The 23,519-nt window shown below is 46.3% G+C and overlaps 1 protein-coding gene across 1 annotated transcript in view; it reads left to right on the plus strand.

The window, feature by feature from the left end:
* Positions 1 to 23,519, plus strand: part of OCA2 (oculocutaneous albinism II) — a 133,579-nt gene that overhangs the window by 20,367 nt on the left and 89,693 nt on the right. The window contains exons 7-13 of the mRNA XM_004692949.2: positions 256 to 335; positions 832 to 985; positions 11,151 to 11,222; positions 12,193 to 12,258; positions 14,751 to 14,807; positions 16,137 to 16,261; positions 17,409 to 17,547. Coding sequence (XP_004693006.2) covers positions 256 to 335; positions 832 to 985; positions 11,151 to 11,222; positions 12,193 to 12,258; positions 14,751 to 14,807; positions 16,137 to 16,261; positions 17,409 to 17,547 — 693 coding nt within the window. The remainder of the gene's footprint in view (positions 1 to 255; positions 336 to 831; positions 986 to 11,150; positions 11,223 to 12,192; positions 12,259 to 14,750; positions 14,808 to 16,136; positions 16,262 to 17,408; positions 17,548 to 23,519) is intronic.

Below are 23,519 nucleotides of genomic sequence, written 5' to 3' on the forward strand. Positions count from 1 at the left end.
TTTTTAATTCGTTACTTGAGAAACAGCTGATGATGTCTGTCTCCCCGTGAGGGGCGCCCGCCCTGTGCCAGGAGGGAATGTCTCGTCTTTCCCTCCTAGCTGGGTAAAGGCCTCCCTGCTCCCTTCTCTCCTTTTATCCAAGTCAGCTCCTACACCCTTGGGCTACACCCCCTCTTTAATCCCCTATTTAATTAAATGGGCACCAGACAGATCAACCAGAGAAAAACCAATTTGAATGGAGCTTGGCTTTTCCAGGTCAGTTACAACTGGACGGTGTTTTTAAACCCGAGAAGTGAGCGTGCAGTGGTGACCAGGAGCTTCGCAGTCCTGAGCAGGTACGTCCTGGGCAGCAGGTCCTGGGGCCATATTGTCCTGTGGTGTTTGACCTGTGGCCTCTGGGTGACCAGCCAGCTCCTTGGGCCTAGTGCCCTTTCCCACTCTCACTGTGGCCTGCCTTCCATCCTGCATGGCCCTGTTCCGACCTGAAGGTCTCAAAAGTAGATTTTGCTATTGGTAGCAGATGAAGTTGGTGTGTGGTGAGGAGGCAGCGGGGAAATTAAATGGCTGAGACGAATGTGCAAGTCCGTGCTCCTGATTGATGGACTTGTAAGATGGCGCTGAGCAGCCTGCTTCCGGGACTGGCCATTGGGTCCCACCCCCTCACCCGTGCCCAGAGGGCCTATCTGCCGGACAGGTGTTAGGCCGGCCACTCTGAGATTGGTGAGGCTCTGGGTGAGCATGGGTGGCTGGGGCAGAGCGTGGAAGAAGACGCACTGACTGCTGCCTCAGGGTCCTCTCCTTTCCCCAAGTAAGATCTTTGTTCATCCGCAGAGAGGCCGTGTCCATCAGGGTCCGCGCCGCCTTCCAGCAGACCCCAGTCGTGCCTCTGTTGCTGGCTCATCAGTACCTCCGAGCAAGTGTCGAAGCACAGGTGACCATTGCTGCCGTCATCCTTGCTGGGGTCTATGCACTGATCATATTTGAGGTAAATTTCATGGATGAGCCCCTGAATTTATGTGACCACAGTAAATGCATTTTTATTTCTTGGATGAACTTGATGGACTTGATCAAATTGCATATGGCTTCACTCCTAGGAAGTAGCATCCTTCTCATTCTAGGTAAAAACTGATCTGTGCTGGAATGTCTGCTGAATCGCAGCAGGAGGAGGTTGGGGTCTCAGCGGACCCCTTTTCAGGACGCAGAGATTGCTCAGTGGGGTCAGGTGACGACCATCCAGTTCTTGGTGCTTTTGCTCCTAATGGTTATTACCTAGAGGGCCCAGTGCCTGCCTCAGTTATTTTGTTAGTGTTTGCAATAAGCTTTCTAATTCTATTACTCCATCTGCATTTATGAAAAAACCGTTGTGTACTGGAGAACTTTCTGCCACCCAGTTTCACTAATGTAAAACACAGTTCATGCCAGAAATCCAAAATCAATTATTTTTCTTTAATTTCCATCGTAATGAATTGTTGCCTTAGCAACTTCCAGTGGTGTCTGCTGAGTTTATTTCATTTTTCTCTTTTCTGAATATCATTTTGAACATATAATTTAATAAATTCAATGTGCTTTAATCAGTTATAGTCATTAGTAATTAAAAAATACATTCCATTGCCAATTTATTTTTAAAAAGACTTCTCTATTATTCTCGGGTTTGTTCATCTTTTTCTTGCATAATTGTGCACTCTGAAAATTACATACTTTTAAAAGCTCTATTAATCTTTCATTAATTAATGCTTGTTATTAATAGTCATTAAGAGAAAAACCTCCCTTGCTCCCAGCAGCTTTCCCTAACTTATAAAAATCCTGTAAAGAGCCATTTCAACATTGCTACTATCTTGGTAGAAACAAAATTCCAACAGCTGAGAAGAAACCAGATACATTGGTCCGTTGGTGTGTTGGTGCATTGGGGTGGCCCTGAGAATCAGGCGTCACACCCCCACTGCTCCACATTATAACATACTGGTTAAGTGATCAATTTTAAAAAACTTTGCATTTTGAAATAGTTATGTGTACTCAGGCGGTTGCAAAGACACAGTTCCCCGCCCACCCCCAGCCTCCCAACTCTGGCTCAGTATCAAGACAAGGAAGTAGCCTTGGTACAGCCCTAGAGCTTATTCTGGGTTTAGTGGCTGTACATGCTCTCACCTGTGTGTGTGCGTGTGCGTGGCTGTGGCTATACACACTACGGGTGCAGCCTTGCTTAACCACCGCCATAGTAAAGACGCCCAACCGCACAGTCTCCACGGTTCCGGCTCCTGTGTCCTCATTTACATCCTGGCCCTTCCTCCTCCACCATCCCAATGCCGGAAACTGCTCACCTGTTCTCCAGCTCTGTGTTTATGCGTTACGTGTTTATGCACCAGTGCCTTCTTGTGGAAGAATGTAGGCATCCTTTGGAGACTGACTTTTTTCACTCAGCATAATGCCCTGGCAGTTCATCCAAACTGCTGCGTATAACGATCATTTATTCCCTTTTAATAGCCGAATACCATTTCCTGGTAGGGAGGGATGGTTTGTTTAGGCATTCGTCCTTTGCAGGGTTAAACAGTGGGTAGTTTTTGGCGTTGGGCTATTACGAACAACACTACTATGAACATTTTAGAAGGTTTAAATGCTGACATTTAAATGTTCTTTATATAAGGGCTCTGTTAGGTATTTGGGTATGTGGTTTACTTTTAGTCCAGATCATCATTTTTTCCTTTATAGGTTGTAGTGAGCTGCTTACCTAGATTCTCTCCTAAATATGTTTTCCCAAAGATCTTTGCGTTTCTTAAGTTCATGATCCATTTTGAGTTAGTTTTTGCTTAACGTGTGATGTTTAAAAGGAGATTAATTTTTTAATTTGTATCTTTTACATCATCATGTAGTCCCCATAAAATTCCCACCACCAGTTCACTGGTGAATCATCACTATCATCCTTTGGGCTCTTCTCTCCCCTGTTTTGATCTCTTTTCCTTCTCCTCCCTTGCAGAGGGAGGTTGCCTGCTAGTTTCTTTGATTATTATTTGTCGCCCTGATTCCTTACTTGTTTTCCTTATACTCCCCCTGTAAGTCAAACCATTCAATAGTTTTCTTTTTACTTCTGGCTTATGTCACTGAGCATGACTCCTCCATTCATGCTCTATGTTTCTGTGAATGGCATGAGTTTATCTATTTGACTGCTGAGTAATATTCCATCATGTATATATACCACATCTTCTTGATCCAGTCATCTATGTTTGGGCATTTGGGTTGTTTCCATATCTTACATATAGTAAATAGTGCTGCAATGAGGTGTAACAAGGTGTCAAGGGAGGTTCATTTTTTTAACTCATGGATAGATGGTCTCCTCACCATTTAGTGAAAAACTATCCCTTTTGAATTTTGCTTGCTACTTTGTTAAGAGTTGGTTGGGCATATTTATGTTGATGTATTTCTGGGCTCTCTATTTGGTGCTATTTATTTATGTGTCTGTTCTTCCACCAGCACCACATTGTTTTTGTTTCAAAAATATTTTAACCATCCTATGACCTTTCATTTTCTGTATATGGACGAAAAAGTAAGCCCTTGCCGTAAGCCTCAGAGCTATGTCAGCTTGCAGTTTTGTCTTCTCCTATAGGCTCTGCTGTAGGAAAAGCACTCCTTAGGTGAGGCCTCTGAAGTTGTTCCAAGTCCTGGAAGGCTTTGGGGTCTCTAGACTGTGGACAGTTGTCCCCAGGCTATGCTTCAGCCATTGGCACCTCACTTCCCTCAGGGGAGTGTGTGTGAGTCTTGGGTGGCTGCAGACCCCTGGTGCCGCCAGCTGCTCCCCAGACTGGCGGGACTCCCCGCCCCCCTCTCCTGGCTCGCCCACTTCCTGCTCTGCCCTCTGGCTCGCTCGCTTGCCTGTGCTGACTGCAGGTTTGCTGCAGTGCTCGGCCCGGGCCTTGGACAGCGCCGGGCACAGAGTAAAGATCAGTATTTGTTAAATGAGTGTCTCCAGCATATCTTCAAATGTCTGCTTGGGTGCTGAGATCTTACTCTGGGTCTAGCCAAACCGGCTTCTAGGGGCAGGGACACTGTCCACTCTGATGGGAGTGACCAGTCAGAGCAGAGCAGCAGCTAGAGTTCCCTTTGGCCTTTTCATAGCTTGATGGGACATAATCCTTTCAGGAAACTCCTTGGGTTAGTTGAACATCTGGTCCCACAGGTAATCCGCTTTCTGACTTGAGGATTTTGGTTTGTATTTCTCATCCTTTTAAGTAATTCTTGCCGGAATCCCCAAGGAACAAAATTGGGTCCATCTCCCAAATTCTTGAACTTTGCTTTTCTAACAGGGCTTCGGGAGATTTCCCAATGCAGCATTCTAAAAATGCCATCATCATAGGTTCTGCACCCTGATAAATACTGTATGAGATCACGTGGAAGCAGCTAGGCAGTCTTCATGAAAAATATTTCACAGTGTTAAGAAAGTAAAGCTTTTCCCCAAGCTCCCTTTATCCGCCCCCTGGAATTATGTCTTGAGAAGGATTGTCACCCCGGGCAGTCTCCTGCTGCAGATACACTGGCCTGTCTCCCCCTTGCACCCACTTGATCTAATTGAAACTAAACGCGGCAGCCTTTGAGTGAGACATGTCTCATTGCTGTGGCTCTTTCATAGGTAGTCTGGGCTCTCCCGTCACATTAGGTGCAAAAATTAACTGTGAAATGAAATGCAAAAGAGATGAAGGGTCTCCCCCTTCACTTACAGAACTGGGATGTGCATTTGGAGAGCAGGACGACGCTGCTTTCAGAAAGCAAAGCACATACCTCAGAGCTATTTCTCTTCTGTGGAAACCTCCAAGTTGGGGTTTTCTAATTCCATTTCTATATTTTGCAAGACTGAATTAAATTACATGTGTGATCCGTGGCTCTGACCCTGATTCCTTCCCCTTTGTCTGAGGCTGCTTCTTAATGCTGAGAAGTCAGTATTGTGATTCACAGAGCATTTACTCCCTGCAGCATCTGGCAAACTTTTTCCAGCGGACTGCATCACCTCGATCCAAAGGCCTTTCCTAATCTTGTTTGAATCAAAGGCTTCAGAATGGCAGCAGAACCTCTTGGTTTGCTAATACAAGCCCTATGCTGAACCGACATTGCCCCTAGTTGTAGGGCTCTGGGTGTCAGGTGGTCATGTGGGACTCTGACCACGCCAGGCCGTGCCATTCACGGTCTCTTCTGACAAGCTCACCATCTGGAACTCAAGCTCTTGCAGCGCAATGTCTGAGAAAACCAGCCAGAATTTTGCACACTTGTCTTGAAGGATTGGTCCAGTGGTCCTGGTCTTCTGTGTGTCTTTAACGGTTCCTGGACATGAAGCCAGTGAAGTGGATCATCTTGTTGAAGCCCTGTCAAATAAGGTGTGTGTGTGTATAAGCTAATGCATGAAGAGCTACGGCGAGACCGAGGACTGTGTGGAGGGGCAGTCGTGGTTCGGAGAACCTGTGTGGCAATAGGACGCTCATTCCCTCCCTTCCAGGACAGATTTTATTCCCTCCCCCCCCTTTACGTGTAAGGAAATCAAAGTGCAGAGAAGCAAATTGCTGGCCCCATTTCCTGAGTTGGGAAAGGTGGGGGAGGGCTCTGGTCCCCGGGGCTGCTGTGGAACCCAGTTTCCCACCAGCTGCTTCGGTTCCATGAGCAGGAAGCCACGCCAGGGCTGCACAAACCTCCGCTGTGCGTGCGCTGTGGTACAGTTCCAGGGCCAGACTTTATAGCCTGCAGTTCCGAGGGAGGGATGTGTGGGCTGGATGCCAGCACCCCGACACCTCCTCAACGCCGGGACCTGTCGGTGCTGGCCTGATACTGCGGGGGGCCCATGCCCCTGTGGCCGGGTGAGGCACATTGGCAGGTTTCCCTGCGTGTTAGATGGTGAGTGTGTGTCTGTGCGTGAGTTAGCAGGGGTGAGACGGCATGTGTGTGCCAATGAGTGTGTGAGGCTCTGTCGGTGTGAGTTAGGGGTGGTCTGAGACGGAGCATGTGAGTGTGAGCTGTGTGTGTCAGTGTGTCTGTGCAAGTTAGTGAAGTGTGAGACTGCAGTTGTGAGACTGAATGAATGCAAGTGTGAGATTGCACGCGCGTGTCAGCACGTGACCAAGTGTGTGCGTGTAAGTGCTGAACGTGGGTGAGGGTGGACGGCGGTGCATGGAGATGGAGACCGAGTGAGCAGGTGTGAGTGTGAGTCTGGTGCGGGCGTGTGTCTGGGGCCCCCATGTTCTCAGGGCTTTCCTCCAGGGCCCCCAGCCCCTCTCCTCCAGGGCCCCCAGCCCCTCTGAGGAGCTTCTGGTGGCGGGAGGGCGCTCAGGTGGCCACAGACACAGGAGTCTGCACAGACCCCACCTGCCTGGTCTGAACCCCTCCTCACACAGAACTGGGTTCCGGTGAGGCACCCTGTGCCCATCAGGCACTTATACCCTGTGGGGTTCTGCCACATCTTTCCTTCTTCACTGTCCTCCGCTGACGCGTCATGTCTTCCTGCAGGGGCTTTGGGACCTGACCCCATTTTCTCTCAAGCATGTTGGGCCTCCCTTCCTCTCACTGCTGCAGGGGGTGATGCTGCCACTCCCCAGCCCCAGCATGTGGGGATGTGAGTCTGAGCATGTGAGTCTGCATCGCTGAGGCATGGTGGACTGTGGGCCCCCCCTCCCCCATGTCCCCTCTAAGGCAGGCGGTGGAAATAGCCAAGATCACCTGTGCACACCTGCTTTCTTTTAGAGTCTGGGAAAGGAGGAAAGGACCTGATGTGGCTTTTTCACCTGTGCTGGGAAAATGTGGTGCTGTAGGGCTGAAGAGCAGCCATTTTGGAAGAATGTCCCAAGGAAGTGGCGGGAGCAAAGAGAATGTGTCATTTTAATCTCTACTTTTAGGATATAGTCATAGGAGAAAATGGTTTTTGGTAACCTCTTGGTTCCAGAAAAGGATGTGTCAAGACGTTATTGTGCTTCTCCAGCACTGAGTGAGTTAATGACTCACAAGTCCACTTTACTCCTGAGGTGAGGTTTTTAATGGTTCTTAGCAGAAACATTTGCATTATAATAGGAGTTTGTACCTGAGGAACTTAGCATTGAAATTTAGGGAAACAATTATCCTTATTTTTATTTTTGGAAAAGAGCCAAGTCAAGCTGTCTTCAGACCTCCAGGATGCCTGGCCTGGCCTGGCCGGGTGACATGTTCACAGCCCACAGCTGCACAGCCTTGTTTCCGTCCCAAGCCAGAGCCAGCATGCTGCACGAACTGGAGGGGGGCCCACTGGCTTCTGGAAGGGTCTTTAAGAAAATTAACTCAGAATTATGCGGGCAGTACCTGAACAGAAGCCGCCTAGATAAGGGACTGGAATGGTCACGGCCTGAGCAAACAGACGTGTACATGCAGGCCAGGACTAGGCTTGGCGTGGGCGCAGCAGATTGAGGTGCCCGTCTGCTCACGCACTGTGGACCAAAGCAGGTGAGGCCCTGAGATGGGGGCCCATGGGTTTCCAGCATCTCCTCTCACTTTCGTACCCAAAGCCCCAGCCTCATTAAGTACAGCTTCTGCCTTCTCATTTGTCACAGCGACATTAAAGGTTTTCTACCTAGAACTTGGGTTCCCATTTTCCTTCCCTTCTCTGAAAGCTCCCTTTCCTGCTGCTCAACCCTGAAACCCTGTCACAAGATTTAGGTTTCTGCATCTTCAGTGAGCTGCTTTTGAACACATTTCCTCATTAACCAGATGTCACCGTGTTATCCCCACCCAGGTATCTCTTGCTTCTCTAGCTGCCCTTGGGCTGGTGCGCATGGTGGATCTCACTGGGTGGGGGTGGGGTTGATGGCAGGGCCTGCGGGTGCACAGATGTTCTCAGGCAGAACCAGGCAGTATCAGCAACACCTCTGGCCTCTGCCCAGATTGGCTTTTGCTGGGGTAGTCTCTGGCTCAGCGGGGCTGGTCTTGACTCCAAGAGCTTCAAACCTGGACTTGCAGCCCATCCAGAAGACACACATTCCTTCTGTGTGTCTTGAGGAAGGATTCCCTATAGCAAGAAGGGGCTCAGAAACACACACATGTACCTGTATTTAAGCAGCATCTCCCATACCTAGTGGACCGGAAGCCATGTGTTGAACCAAGGTCATCAATATGTCAAGGAACTCTTTGGAAATCTTTGGAATGTGCTTAACTCTCATGTCACATGTCATGTGAGACTTGGTAAAAGCAATGGCTGCTGGAGGAAGGGGTGCTGGAAGGGGGATGGCCCAGGGTCAAGGGCGAGGCACCCAGACAGCTGGATCCTGTTGCCACCAATCTAAAGATGGGGAGGCAGAGGCCAGTGAAGTAGGATTCCAAGTGAAAATTGAAGTTTAAGTGCCAAACTGATCCCAACCAAATGCCAGTGTGGGGCCCTGTGATAATATGTAATATCCTTTTTTTTTTTTTATCTCCTTCCTCTCTTTTTTTTCCCTCCCCTTTTCCCTGTCTTGTGCTAGTGTAAGGCTACATTGTCATGATAGTAGAATGTGTAGCTTTTCTTTGTATAACAGAATGATAACTCTTTAAGTGCTTAACTAGGGAATGCAATTAAAGTGGGGATTTATCATCACTCTTGCAATTGGCCTCATAATACATCAAGGAAAGTGGTTTCTGTGCTAACAGGTGGCGTGACAGGCATGCTGCCTGTTGAGGTAGTCAGGGTCTGCCTGGTCCAGATAGTTTAGTAAGGTTTTGAAACCATGACTCCCACATTATTGGTCAAAGTAACTGCTAAAAAGGTCTTGCGTCGCACAAAAGTAACCTCCAGAAACACCATTGCAGAGTCTCATTTCAGTGTGAGATTTGAGTGTAATTTAGGTATCTGCAGGATATCATGCATCACAGGCAGAATACAGGATTAATTGTTGCTCGGGAAAGCTGTTTCTAAAATGATTTTCAACCTCTGAGCAGAATGCATTTCTGTTTAGATTTTATAAAATGATATTCAGTGCTTTCATTTGTTATTTTTCATGAAGCTTTCACTGACTTTAATGTCAAGTGCATTAAAAACCTCTTCTGACCAATTAAAAAAGATGTTTTATGTAATGCTTTTCAAAAATAGAAAAAGATAAGACAAGTACAACCTGTCTGGGAATGGGATGGGGAGGGGTTGGGGGTGAGAGGGTGGAGGGCAGAAAGAGAAGCGCTTTGCTTTTTGGCCTGGGCCTCCCAGGATTAGGCCAAAGAGGAGCCTTAGGCTGCTGGGGACTCCCTGGGCTTTTCAGGTCTTTGAAGTTTGCTGCCCTGCAGTGCTTTCCCTCCGCTGTCTCTGCTTTTTACCCTTTCTCTCTCCTACACACAAAGAGGTAAGACCTCTTTTTTTTTTAAAGACTTATTTATGCATACAGACCTGGGGTACAGGCCAGAAGTGCAGGGGTGTTGAGAGGATTCACCAGAGACAGAGTGGGGAGCAGAACAGGCAGATTGACATGTACACTGCTGAGGGGAGCAGCGGGCATTCAGGGGAGGTCTGCTGTGCCATGTGGGTCGGCTCCCTGGCTGGGGGTGGAATCTTTTTTTTTCTTTTTTTTAACAAGTATTTGTTTAAAACGAGAAATAATGCCATTGAATGCAAACTCTCTGGAGTGTGGTCCCGGGACCTGCCCTGGCCCAGGAACCCTGTCTTTTATGATCTCACTTATTTCACTGAACATTAACTAATACTTCCCAGGACCATCCATTTCAAAATACCTTCTAGGTTGAGGATGGCAATGGTTTGCACTTTTTAATTTTTAATTACAGCTCAGTAGTATTGCATTGACTTCCTCTTCTTTATCTAAGCTGTTCCCTCTTTTCAGTTAAAAAAAATCTTGCTCTGAAAGTTCCTGATATTTCAATGAATTCACCTCAATAATCCAAATTTAGGCGGGTACTGCCATGAAGTTATGGCATGAGATGGGTCTTTGGTTCATCTGATTCAAACCCAATAATATATTTTTAAAGATTTATTTATTTATGCATACAGAACTGGGTACAGGCCAGAGGTTCAGGGGGGCAGTGAGAGGATTCACCAGAGTCAGAGTGGGGAGCAGAACAGGCAGACTGATGAAGTACACTGCTGAGGGGTGTAGTGGGCAGGTCAGGAGAGGTCTGCTGCGCCATGTGGTCACCTCCGGGGTGGGGATCGAACTCATGCGGAAGTGGCTTTAGCTTCTCAGTGCTGTGCTTTAACCTGCTGTACCACCAGGGAGGGCCATTTTTTATTTATTTATTTTTTTAAGTGTGAGTGGTAAGTTGTACAGGGTTCTAAATTCTGTCCTTGCTTTTTTTGGAGAAAATTGGCTCCAATTTCTCCAACTCTGTCTGTCACCATCCTACCCTAGACATGCCCAATTGCTTCCAACTTCTCCAGCTCCTTGCCCTTCCTTATATTTTGTTTAAAAAATTCCGTGTCCACTTGAGTTATAATTAAACAGAAAAGATACCGTGATTTAGTGATAATAATGAAGTCTCAATTAGACTAAGTGTTCGACGGTGTACCTTTGCTTTAATAAGTCTCAGTAATTGGGCAGAATTGATTTATGGTGTGGAACTAATGGCCCAGTTGCTTGGGGACTATATCGTAAATAATTGATGACCATGTACTCCAGGTTTCCTTATTGAACATACTTACCCTGGCTTCTCCTTCTACTTCAAGGTCACTTAATTTTTCAGGAAATGAAGGCAGTTTTCTTTTGAAGGGAGACTGGTGTTGTCTGTGCCTCTGGGCCTTCAGTCTCAAACAGCAGTGCCTGCCTTACCTATTCTCCAAGTAGATAGGGTCCACAATGGCCAGTATTGTTGGGTACTTACATCACAGGCTTTTGAGTACTTTACTTTTTTTTTTTTTTAAAGATTTGTTTATTTATGCATACAGAACTGGGGTACAGGCCAGAGGTGCAGGGGTGGCGGGAGGTTTCACCAGAGACAGAGCAGGGAGCAGAATAGACAGATTGACAAAATACACTGCTTGGGAGAGCAGCGGGCGGGTCAGGAGAGGTCTGCCGCACCATGTGGCCAGCTCCTGGCCAGGATGGAATTCGTGCTGCAGTGGCTGTGGAGAGCTTCATAGTGCTGCACTGTAACCCATTGCGCCACCAGGGAGGGCCAAGGCTTTTGTGTACTTTAAATCCCAGGAGGGCTGAAATGCGGCCATTTGCTATGTTTCTTTCCAGATTGTTCACAGGACGTTGGCAGCCATGTTGGGGTCCCTTGCAGCATTAGCGGCACTGGCTATGATTGGCGATGTAAGTCACCCTGCTTCTGATCATTGCTTACCTCTTTATAGAATGTCATATTCAGAGCCCAGGCGTTAGGTAGTAGCTGGTATTTTTCACTCTTCATCTACCATTTCACCTTTTAGCTCAGGAGCCATGTTAGAGGCTCAGTGGCATGGAGGAGTATTTTTGATCTATGTCCTTTTCCACTTTAGCCATAAAAGGCTCATCTGGCCACACGTTTGCCCAGGGTGGTAAAGCAGAGTGCTGGTAGGATTGGCTCTAGGTACTGTCTGCCCCTGAGAACAGAGTGGCATGCTGGCTGCCTCAGAGAGCTGGGAGGTGGCGGGGTGGGGGTTCTGCCATGCAGATATCATGGAGAAGCATGTTGGGGAGAGGGTGGTGGCATGCTTGCGATCCTGGGGGCTGATTAGGACTTCAGCAAAGATAGCTTGGGGGGAGGCATAATTCAGCCCACCACAGACAGATTCCCCCCATCATTTGAAATCAGTAAAGGATTTATGATTCTGGAACTTTCAGGGTGCAAAGAATGTCTACGTGCCAGGCTTTTCAGCCCTTTCAACAGCCAGCTCTTGGTCCCAGCTCCTCATAACCTCAGCTCTCCCTTCTCCATAGGGTTGTTAGGAAATGGAGTCACATGATGGATCATGAAATGTAAAAGTATCCTTTAGTTATCATTCTTCCTAACTCAGGCCATGGCCCCAGGAAAGGGCACACTCAGACTCCACTAACCTTAGGGACCAGGGATGGGGTTGAAGAAATGTGTCTTTCTTATTATTAAATGCAAAGGCTTGATATTAGACTGCCTGGGTCCAGAGCTTTTTTCAGTGGTGATTTAACTGACTCCAAGACATGAGGCTGGGGTGATTTTGACTCTGGCCCCGTGAGTGGGTTTGCTGTAAAGGGCAGCACATTTTTCCTGCTTAGCACCAGGCGATGATGGCCAGGATTAATTGGCAAATTTGTACTTTGATTGCAGAGACCAAGCCTGATCCATGTGGTGGAGTGGATTGATTTCGAGACCCTGGCCCTGCTGTTTGGCATGGTAATTATAGTCCTCCCCTGGGACAGGGCGCTGAGCTTGCCCTCACCCAGAACCTTCTCTTCCGCTGCTACTACTGAGAATCCTTCATTATGTTAAAGACACTGCGCTGCTTGACAATTAGGGGCTTGATTGAAAAGTGCGAGTACAGGTCTAACTAATTTCTCCCGAGGCGGAATGGAATTATTGGTGCTCTGGTTAGCTACAGAATTTCAGTCTAAGGGCCTGTCTGATAGTGAAATGATACTGCCATTTAGAAAATGCAGTCATTTGGGGACTTATTACCCTTTCCTTAAAAAGAAAGCGGGATATCCCAAATAAAGAAATGATGTAGGCTTCAGTGATTGGAAAGTACCTCTAATTATATGCATAAAGGAAGAAATTGTCCCTAAATCATGGTCTGTGTGTTTGCTAACTTACCAGCATATTAGTCCAATAGAGACTGTGTGCTGTGAAGATGTCACCCAGTTGACTGGGAGGAGAGGAACTCTAAGGTCAAACCAGCGGGATAGGAGTCTTCTATGATTTAACCGCAGAAAGTGGGGTTTGACAAGGGCCCGGCGAGTGTGTTCGTGAACAGACCCACAGTGGCTGAAAGGTCATGAGGAGGGTATCCCTCCTCATGTAGAAGAAGCCTTCTGGGTCCAGCAGGACACTTCGACCCTCGCGTGGCTTGCTAGTATTTTATGCCTCAAAGGCCGGGAGTCATGAGGGGCTGCTGCTGACTTTGAGGAGGCAGGTCAAAGCTCTGAGCTCAGCCCTCACAGAGAACCAATTTTGTGTTGGGTCCTTAAAAGCATAGAGGGTGTGGGGAAACGGAAGGAAGAAGGAAGGCATACAGATGTCCCCTCAGGTTAGTTTTTTAATAACTTACAGGATTGGTATTAGTTTGGTAGGGCTGCCATAACAAAGTACTGCAGACTGGATGACTTCCACAATGGAAGTTTCCTCACAGTTTAAGAAGCTAGAAATCAAAGATCAAGATGGAGGCAGGGTTGGGGTCTTCTGAGTTCCCTTCTGTTGACTTGAGACCACCATCTTCTCCCTCTGTCCTCACAGGGTCCCCTCTCTGTGCTGTCTCTGTCTTCCTTCCCTTTTCTTATAAGGATCCCAGTCATCTGATAAGGGCCCATCCTAATTAAATCCTCAATACAGTCATAGTCTGAGATACTGAGGGGGAGATTAGAACATCAACAAAATAATTTGGGGGGGCTCATAATTCAGCCCATCATAGATGGATTAATTTTTTTTCTCATTTGAAATCAGTAAAGGTTTTATGATTCTAGAACTTTTCAGGGAACAGAGAGAGTCTATGTATCAGGCTCCTGCCTTTTCTGCCTTATTTCATGAGAAACAATTGCTCATGGGGTTCACTCACCCCAATTCCTGAGTTCCATTTGTCTTTGGTGGTCTGGCAGCAAATGTGGAACATCTTCCCTGGTGAGGGAAGGCCCCCTGGGACCACCCACTTATGTTCCCCACAGCCCACAGACAGCATCACTTCGGGTGGACCCGATGGTCACTCTACACAAGGTGGCTATTTGTAACTGAGTCAGAACTGAGCTTTAGCCATTCTTGTTTTATTGAAAGACAATATTAGGCCTAATATTTCCCAAGGACTTGAGTTTAATTAATTAGTTTAATTAATTTTATTGAATTTTCACAACCACCTTCTAAGAAACAAAATATTCAGAGATGAGGTCAGAGAACTGAACTACAGTTTTAAAATTACAATAAAAGAAAAGATTTTTATTTTTTTGCTCAACGTCAAACTACTCTTAAATCAGAACCAGTATTTGAACCTGAATCTGCTCACTCCAAGTTCCTACAGCACAATGCCTACTTAGGAAGTGCAATAGAGGATCTTCCAGAAAGTTCAGTCTGGTTGAAATGTCTGACTGACTTGATTTAGAATCAAGAGGGGATTCTTGTCACCATGTTTGCACCACCCAGGGTCATTACTGGAAGGGAAGCCCAGGAATGTGCATTCCGGACCCATGTAGAGCACAAAGCGGTATCACTTCACTGTCCCTGCTCTTATTTTCATGTCTTAAATTGGCAAAAAACAAACAAACAAAACTGATTATTTTAGGGAACAAAATTTAACTCAGTTTAAGAATCCTCAAAAGGTGAGTCGTTGCTGGTGTGGAAATTTTGGTGCAGAAGGCCACATTCTGGGCCATTGTGACTGAGGACAAGGCACGCGTTTCTTGACTGATAAAAAAAAGAGAGTAATAACAGCACTTGGTGTTTCTGGTAAAGATTGGAATGAATAATAAAGTGTCTTGGGGACAAACCCCGGGATAAAACCAGAGACACGGACCCAGATGAGAGGCCGACCTCAGGGGGCTGAGTGAGGAGGGTGTGGGGGAGCGGGAGCGGCAGCTGAGTGATGGCAGCTTCCACACAGGCTGAGTCAGTTGTCGCTGAACCCCTCTGACCTAGTTTCAAGATGGCGACCTGCTAAGATTCTCTTTTCTCTCTTTCCCCCGCAGATGATCTTAGTGGCCATATTTTCAGAAACAGGATTTTTTGAGTATTGTGCTGTAAAGGTAGGCTGGATATACTTTTATACAGTAGTTAATGTTTACTGAATTGCTGTATTGCTTTATTTTTCTACCATTGCATACTTAGTGGGAAATATAAGCGGTAGTGGAGGACCTACCATTTAAAGCAGATACTTAAAAATTCCATCCTCTTTTACAAAACGACGTCTGCAAGAATGGGCAAGTTGCCGCGCTGAGTGAGGGGACTGAGCAATTCTGTCAGCTTCTCACAAAACAGCCGAAGACGGAGATCCCAGAGCACTATGGTCAGGTTGAAGGTTTGGGTGACATTACTTCAGTTGGCAGTTTGAGAGTCCCACATCAAAGACTCTCCGGTGGTGCAAGGGGTTACATCTCAGTACGATGAAGCGATGGGCAGTCACCGTAGCCTGAGCTGGATACTGGTCCAGGGAGCTGGCCCACAGGCGCAGCAGACCTCTCCTGTTTCCCCACTGCTCCCCTCAGAAGTGTATTTCAGTCAGTCTGCCTGTTCTGCTCCCTACTCTGTCTCTGGTGAATCTTCTCACCCCCTGCTCCCCACACCTCTAACTACACCCCAGTTCTTGCATGCATAAATAAAACAGAATTTAAAAAGCTTTATATTTTAGAGTAACTAAATTTCTCAACTCATCAGTTTCTGATTAATTTGCTTTTTGGTCAAATAGTTTCAATGATTACTTTCTGAACAGTGAGCATGTAAACATGCATCTTTGTCACCAGTGGTTTGTAATAGTCCTGCCACTCGGGTTGGTGTGAGGCGATCCTGACAAACCCCATGAGTGCGAAACTAGTGTTGTGCTGGATTTTCTTGTTCTTGAGAACTGAAAAACTCTTTAAAAAATCACCTAGCCAACAAATCCCTTTACAAACTTGGAACGATAGACCGTGCTGCGATTCCTGCTCCAGGTGTGCCATGATGCCCGCTCTCTGCGTGCCATCTTGCAAAGCCAGGGTGCAGTCTGGTCTCTCCCTCCCAAGAATTTGGTACTAAATTCATCCCTCAGATCCCCAGAGGGGATCAGGCATAAGGTCTGTGGGTCTAGCGCGGCAGCTCACCCTGCCTGACCAGGAGCAAATGGCAAATCCTGGAAGATGCCAAGGGGGCGTGGGCATCAGCTGTGACAAGTGAACACCACGGGGCTCCCAGGAGGAGAAGCCCAGGAAGCCCAGCTGGTTCAGAAGGGCCAGACACTGCCCACCCTCATCTCAGCTGACTTCAGCATCCCTCCGTGTCACTTTTAATCCACCTGCTGTTTATTTGGACCCCTCATGGAGAGTTGCGTGTCTCCTCTGGTTGCACCCATTGACCAGGCTTGTTCTTCCCGCCATGCCCAGGCCTACCGCCTGTCCCGCGGGAGAGTGTGGGCCATGATTACCATGCTGTGTCTCTTCGCCGCTGTCCTCTCCGCCTTCCTGGACAACGTCACCACCTCGCTCCTCTTCACTCCTGTTACCATCAGGTACACAGAGCGACCCCGTGTGGGTGTCAGGCCAGGTTGTGGTCAGCTTTCTGGTTGCTGGGCCTTGTCTGCAGCTCCCACCCGCTTGTGTGCCTGCTCAGCCACCGCTCCAGCTGGGACTGTGACTGTGGCTGTGGCAGTGGCAGCTGCAGCAGTGGCTGTGCAAATGCCTGCGGGAGTCTACGGCCATACCACCCTGAAAGCGCCTGATCTCGTCTGATCTCGGAAGCTAAGCAGGGTCGGGCTTGGTTACTACTTGGATGGGAGAAAAATGCCCGCAGGAGCCAGAAGACACAGCTGTTGGGGAGAGGCAAAGTGTTCCCCTGCACCATCACCCCACCTTGGGACCCACTTAGCTGTCCTACCCTGTGTGGGTGTGAGCGCTCCCTTGGGCTGATGGGGCAGGTGGCTGGGCCAGCAGGGACACCATGATGTACTCTGAGACTTCCTTCCGGGCCGTATTTCTCACTTGCAGGCTCTCTTCGAAAGCTTAGAATGCAGCTGCCCAGGCCTGCCCAGGGCTGGGCTGTTGCAGGCTCTGCAGTGGCATTTTTCAAAGGTTCCCAGACCAGCCTAGATGCAGTTAGGGTGGAGAAACACAGCATCTGCTCCTTCTTGAGAGAAGTCTATAGGCAGCAGCCCCAAGGAAGGGAATAAGGGAGAGCTTAGGGCCTCTGTATCAGAGAAACAGAACTGGGCCAGAGCCAGACTGGCAGGCTCTGTGGGAGTCTCTAGGTGCTGGGAGCCTTCTGCTCTGGCCCCAGCCCTGATTTGACAGGGTCTGCCAGCTGGTGCACACTCACCTGTGCCCAGCTGTTCCTGCTACTGGGCACCAGCACACAGGGGACTGTGCCCCCTCTAGACATGCCAGGGCCACGTGGGGGTATATTTTACACTGCTGGTTCAGAAGGGTGGTGGGTTTACACTCAGAGAAATGCAGTTCTGAGAGCCACCTGGCTCTGTGCTTCTGAAGCGGGGCTGTTCACCTAGTATTGCCTCTCACAGGTGTGTGTGTGTGTGTGTGTGTGTGTGTGTGCGCGCGCGCGCCTTCCTCCTTGCAAGCAAGGGCTTTAGAAATATTTGGGCTGCCTCTGGCTGGCACAGTGTGAATAGAGGGACCGCTTTCATTTTCCCTTCTTTGTGGCAGATTATGTGAGGTGCTTAACCTTGATCCAAGACAAGTCCTGATTGCAGAAGTGATCTTCACAAACATTGGAGGTGCAGCCACCGCCATCGGGGACCCACCCAATGTTATCATCGTGTCCAACCAGGAGCTGAGGAAGATGGTATGTACCAGTGTTAACAGTGCGGGTGCCCTGGCTAAAGGCCTCCATTTCCTTGCCTTCTAGTTCTACCACTGTTACTATAAATCCAGGTTCCTTAACGTCAACTCTTTGTCTTAAGTGCTATTGGTCATTTCGTGAGTGGGGATAGAAGACTAACTCCTGCAATAGAGAGCTAAATGGTTTGCTTTATTTTCATTATTATGTAACGACACTTTTAAAAATATGATTGCGTACCAGGATCTTTCTAATCACAGTATAGTAGTAGGACCTAATGTTTTTTCCAACTAATATTAGGAATAAAATGATCTGTGCCTTCTCACTTGCCCACCAACTGTGATGGACTGATGAAATTAAGAATTTTTAAAAGATGCGTCCAAAATGGCCTTCCCTGGTGGTGCAGCGGGTTAAAGCACAGCACTGAGAATCTAAAGCCACTTCTGCATGAATTCGAATCCCGCCTGCCCTGGAGGTGACCACATGGCGTGGCAGACCTCTCCTGGCCTGCCCGCTGCTCCCCTCAGCAGTGTACTTCGTAGATCTGCCTGTTCTGCTCCCCACTCTGTCTCTGGTGAAGCCTCTCGCCACCCCTGAGCCTCTGGCCTGCACCCAGTTCTGTATGAACAAATAAATAAATCTAAAAAAAAAGATGTGTCCAAAATGAAGGTAATTACAGAGCTTATGGACATTGAAGGAATGATTAGTGATCCTAGTCTATGCTAGTACGCTGTTGGGGAAGTTAGTTTAACACTGATAGCGCAGGAGAAAGGTCAGGTTTCGCGAAACTACCGAGAGGGCCAGGGAGGTGACCACCTCTTCTGGGTGCACTAAAGCTTGGCCTAGGCTCCTCTCATAGCTTTGAGCCAAAGTGATGACTTCTGGGGTCTAGACCTTAGGGCTGTCCTTGTTTTACTGAGTGAAGGTGGCATTCCTGCCCTTGACTTAATGATTGCCCTTCATATTTCCAGTGAAATGGCAGAAAAGCAGCTAATGAACATCCTTCTGTGGGTAACAGAGATTTTAATTAATTACTTTAACATTATTTTTATTTTTTTATATTATTCTTCATTTTGTGCATTTTTTCATCTCAGTTGTAATCCCCGTGGGCTTCCCACCACCACTTCGCCCCTGTGACATCACCATAGTCCCATGTGTTCTTCCTGCCCTAGTATTGATCCCATTTCTCTCTCCACCCCTGTAAATTATTTCTGGCTTATAGTTGTTCATTGTTTTTTGTTATTACAATTGCTTTTTTTTTTCCTGATCCCTTATGCCCCTGATATGAGTGAAATCATCCAGTATTTATCTTTTTCATTCTGGTTTTCACCAAACATGATCCCTTCCAGCTCCATCCATGTTGCTGCAAAAGGCATGAATTTATCTTTTTTGATTGCTGAGTACTATCCTATTGTATATATATACCACATCTTTTCAATCCAATCATCTATTTTTTGACATTTGGGTTGATTCCATATCTTCCCTATTGTAATTAGAGTAGCAATAAACATGGGGGTGCAGGTGTCCTTTTGAATTAATGTTTTTGTGTCCTTTGGGTAGATACCTAGAAGTGGGATTCCTGGGTCATATGGAAGCTCTATTTTTCGCAGTCTGAGAAACCTCCAAACAGCATTCCATAGTGGTTGTACTAGTTTGCATCCCACCAGCAGTGTAGGAGAGTTCCTTTTCCTCCACGTCCTTGCCAACATTGTTGTTTATAGTTGTTTTAATGTGCCTTTCTCACTGGTGTGAGATGATAGCTCATTGTGGTTTTAATTTGCATCTCCCTTATTATAAGTGATGTTGAAAATTTTTTCATATGCCTGGTGGCAGTCTGTATTTTCTCTTTGGAGAAGTGTCTTCTGCCCATTTCTTCATGGGATTGTCACTTTATTTTTGTTGAGTTTCATCAGTTCTTTGTATATCTTTCTGATCAGCCCTTTATCATTAGTATTGTGGGCAAAAAAATTTCTCCCAATCAGTGGGGAGTCTTTTTGTTTTGTGCAGTGTCTCTTTTGGTATACAGGAGCTATTTGAGGTAGTCCTTTCCTTTACAATCCTTGCTTTGAGTGTTGTATCTTTAAAGAAGTTACTGAGGTGTATGTCATGTAGTGTTTTGCCCATCTTTTTCTTCCAGATATTTTATGGTTTCGGGCCTTATGTCTAGTTCTTTAATCCACTTCGAGTTGATCTTTGTGCATGGTGGAAGATAGTGATCTAGCTTCACTTTTTTTTGCACATAGCAGCCCAGTTTTCCCAGCACTATTTGTTGAACAAACTTTCTTTGTTCCGTTGCATATAATTTGCTCCTTTTTCAAAGATTAGCTGTCCATAAATCTGTGGGTTTATATCTGAGTTTTCTATTCGAACCCACTGGTCTGTATGTCTATTCTTTTTTCAGTACCATGCAGGAAAAGCTTTCAGCTTTTCTCTGTTGAGGACAATATTGGCTGTGGGTTTATCATATATGACTTTATTATGTTGAGGTATGTTCCTTCTATACCGAGGATTTTGAGGGGCTTAAACATAAATGGATGTTGAACTCTGTCAAATGCCTTCTCTGCATCTATTGATATAATTATATGGTTTTTATTTTTCTGCCAGTTAATGTGATGGATTACATTAATTGATTTTCATATGTTGAACCATCCTTGTGCCCTTGGGATAAAACTCACTTGGTCATGGTGTATTATTCTTTTAATGCATTGTTGGATTCTGTTGGCTAAGATTTTATTGAGGATTTTTGCATCATTTTTATTAGGGAGATTTGTCTGAAGTTTTCTTTTTTGTGTTGTCTTTGTTAGGTTTTGGTATTAGTGTGATGTTGGCTTCACAGAAAGTGTTTGGTAGTTTTCCTTCTTTCTCAATTTTTTGAATGAGTTTGTGCAGCTTAGGCACTAGTTCATTTCTGAATGTTTGGTAAAATTCATTTGTAACTCCATCTGGTCTTGGGCTTTTATTCTTGGGGAGGGTTTAATTACTGCTTCAATTTCACTGCTTGTAATTGGCCTGCTTAGTAAAAACAGAACCCAACCTTCTGCTGTCTCCAGGAAACATATCTAACTACAAGAGATAAAAATAGATTGAAAGTAAAAGGATGGAAAACACTCCTACAAGCAAATGGACCAAAAGAGAAGGCAGGAACAGCTATACTTATATCAGATAAAATAGACTTCAAACTAAAAAAGATTAAAAGAGACACAGGTGGCCACTATATTATGATTAAGGGAACAATACAACAAGAAGACATAACACTCATCAACACATATGCACCAAATGAAGGAGCACCAACATATATCAGGGAACTATTGTCATCTATGAAAACGTGTATTAGAGAAAATACATACACAGTAGGAGACTTCAATATGCCACTCTCCACAGTGGACAGGACAACAAGACAAAAAATAAGCAATGACACTACAGCTCTAAACAAAGACCTACCCCTCATTTGTCTAACAGGCATCTGTGGAGAGACAAATGAACCCCTAGTTCCAAGGCTAGTGTTGTGAGTGGAGATGAATTTATAAGGGTCATCATTGGTGCTGACTGCACAGGCCCATAATGGCAACATGGGATGGGCATGTTTATTCTGGGTCATGGGTGGTGGCTCATCAATGAACTCACATAGGAAGAACAAAGATTATAACATAAAAATTTATTTGGAAATTAACTTGGAATGTACAGGAATAAATTAATAATCACGATGTAATTCCGAGGCATTAAAAATAAACAAGCACTAGGCTTTGGAACTGTAAAGGAGTCACATGTGAAAACTCCTCCCCATTCTGAGGATCAGGCAGATGTTACAGGAGGTTGTAAGGACAGTTGTTCCACACTGGGCACACTCCTCGCAGGCCTCTTGGGATGGCTCTCTGTTGGCAGAATGTCTAGTACTGAGAGGCAGGTAGGGAAGACATTTAGGGTGCACCATGTGGGAACCACTCACCCCCCCACTCACCCGCCTCGGGGTTGAGCTCCAGGCTCTTACATGACTCATCTCACAAAGGCCCAGGGGCTACGTGGTTGTCTTTTCCTGATTGCATTTGCTCCTTTACCTCTGTCCTAGGGAGACTCATCTGTGAGTAACATAATGTTCTGTTTATCTTTAAGCTTTGTAAAGTCTCTCTGTGTCCCAGTGCTTGTCAATGGCCCCTCACGAGACAGAGGAAGGCATTCCCAGCCTGCCTCAGTCCTGCACATAAGGAGGTTCTTCCCACCATGCTGTGCATGCTGGGGCATTTCCCAGACTTTCCCATCATGCCCCCGAGCTGTGCATCCTGGGACATTTCCTGGGCTTTCCTGTCATACCTGCTGCCCTGTGTGCACTGGACACCCTTCAGCTGCTGGGACATCCTTCATCTGGTCCTCCACCACTGTTCTTGTCCAGTCCATTACTTGACGACTTGGATCATGCTATATGCTTTCCTCTGGTTCTCACTACACCATTCGGGTCATTTCCTCTTACTCTCCACTGCTGATTCTTGGTTTTGCAGTTCTCTTCAATATCTGTGGGCCTTGTGGTTTGCCCTGCCCTGTTTTACCTCTTGGCTAGCATTCTCTAACAGGGCATGCGCGCCATGGAATACTTTGTTTTCTGCGTACTGGAATATAACTGCGGAGTGTCTTACCTCCCTCGGGTCCCCATGTGCCATGACTTCACCTCCACATACTTGGAAGGACCCCTCAACAGCAGCGTGTCCCACTCTGGCCTCCTCCCGTGTGTCTGCACACTTATACTGCAGTGCCGGGATCTGCGCCTTTCTTGAGCTGTAATATTTTACCAAAATATCCAATAGCTTCAGCTAAATACTTCCTAGAAATTGAGCTTCAAAAAAAAAAATTTGTATTTATTTTTTATTGAGGTAGCCCAGGTTTACAACACTATAGATTCAGGGGAGTAGGTTCACACCTCTTCAGCTGTATGTATCACACCCACATGGCAGTACCCATAGTCTTTCATGTAGATCAAAGGGCTCCCCCCTTCGTTCTCCACCCACCAACCCCCTCTAGTAGCCTCAATTCTGAAGTCATATTTCTAGGGTTCTTTATGGTTTTCACTCAGAATAATTCAATAAATGATTTTAGCTTGAACATGTCTTCCCCTCATCCCCATACACAACCCAATAGACTTATTTTTTTTTTATAATATAATAGTTTATTTTTACACCATGTTGTGCCTTTTTCCATCTCAGTGGCAATCCCCGTGGGCTTCCCATCACCAAATCACCGTGTCATCACCATAGTCCAGTGCACTTCCCTCCCTACCCCCCGTTTTTGATCCCATTCCCCACTCCACTCCCGAAATATGTCTCTGGTATATAGTTGTGCATTATTATTATTATTTTCTCACCTGATCCATTATACTCCTGCTATGAGTGAGCCATCTGGTATTTTTCCTTTTTTTTCTGGCTTATTTCACTATGCATGATCTTTTCCAGCTCCATCCATGTTGCTGCAAAACACATGTGTTTTTTGTTTGTTTGTTTCTGAGTAATATTCCCTTTTGTAAACATACCACATCTTTTTCATCCAGTCATCTACTTTTGGGCATTTGGGTTGTTTCCATGTCTTCCCAACTGTAAATAAAGCAGCAATAAACAACCCAATAGACTTTTAACTTGTCAGAGGTAGCCTTGTACCCAGAAAGTGTATTAGTGAACCAGGAGAACTTCATTCTGACTCCTCTCAAACACATGTAGCTTGGGAGGCTGTGAATGTTCTAATTTGATTCCAGGGGGTCCTTTTCCCCTTGTTTTACAAGCCTCAGATTTGACCACTTACGCTATCAAATGAGGACATTGTGGGAAATTAAGACGAGAATGTCTGAGTAGACTCCAAAGCAAAACATGATATCACAAGACTTAGAGGGGATCAGGAGAACCAGCACCGTGCACAAGAGGGCTGCGTTTAGGCGCTGTATTGATGTCAGTGTCATCGTGGGTGGTTTTGTTACAAGAACATTACGCAGAGGAATCTAG

This window comes from Condylura cristata, unplaced genomic scaffold (genome assembly GCF_000260355.1).
Source record: "Condylura cristata isolate star-nosed mole 26May11 unplaced genomic scaffold, ConCri1.0 scaffold00035, whole genome shotgun sequence".
Taxonomy (NCBI): domain Eukaryota; kingdom Metazoa; phylum Chordata; class Mammalia; order Eulipotyphla; family Talpidae; genus Condylura; species Condylura cristata.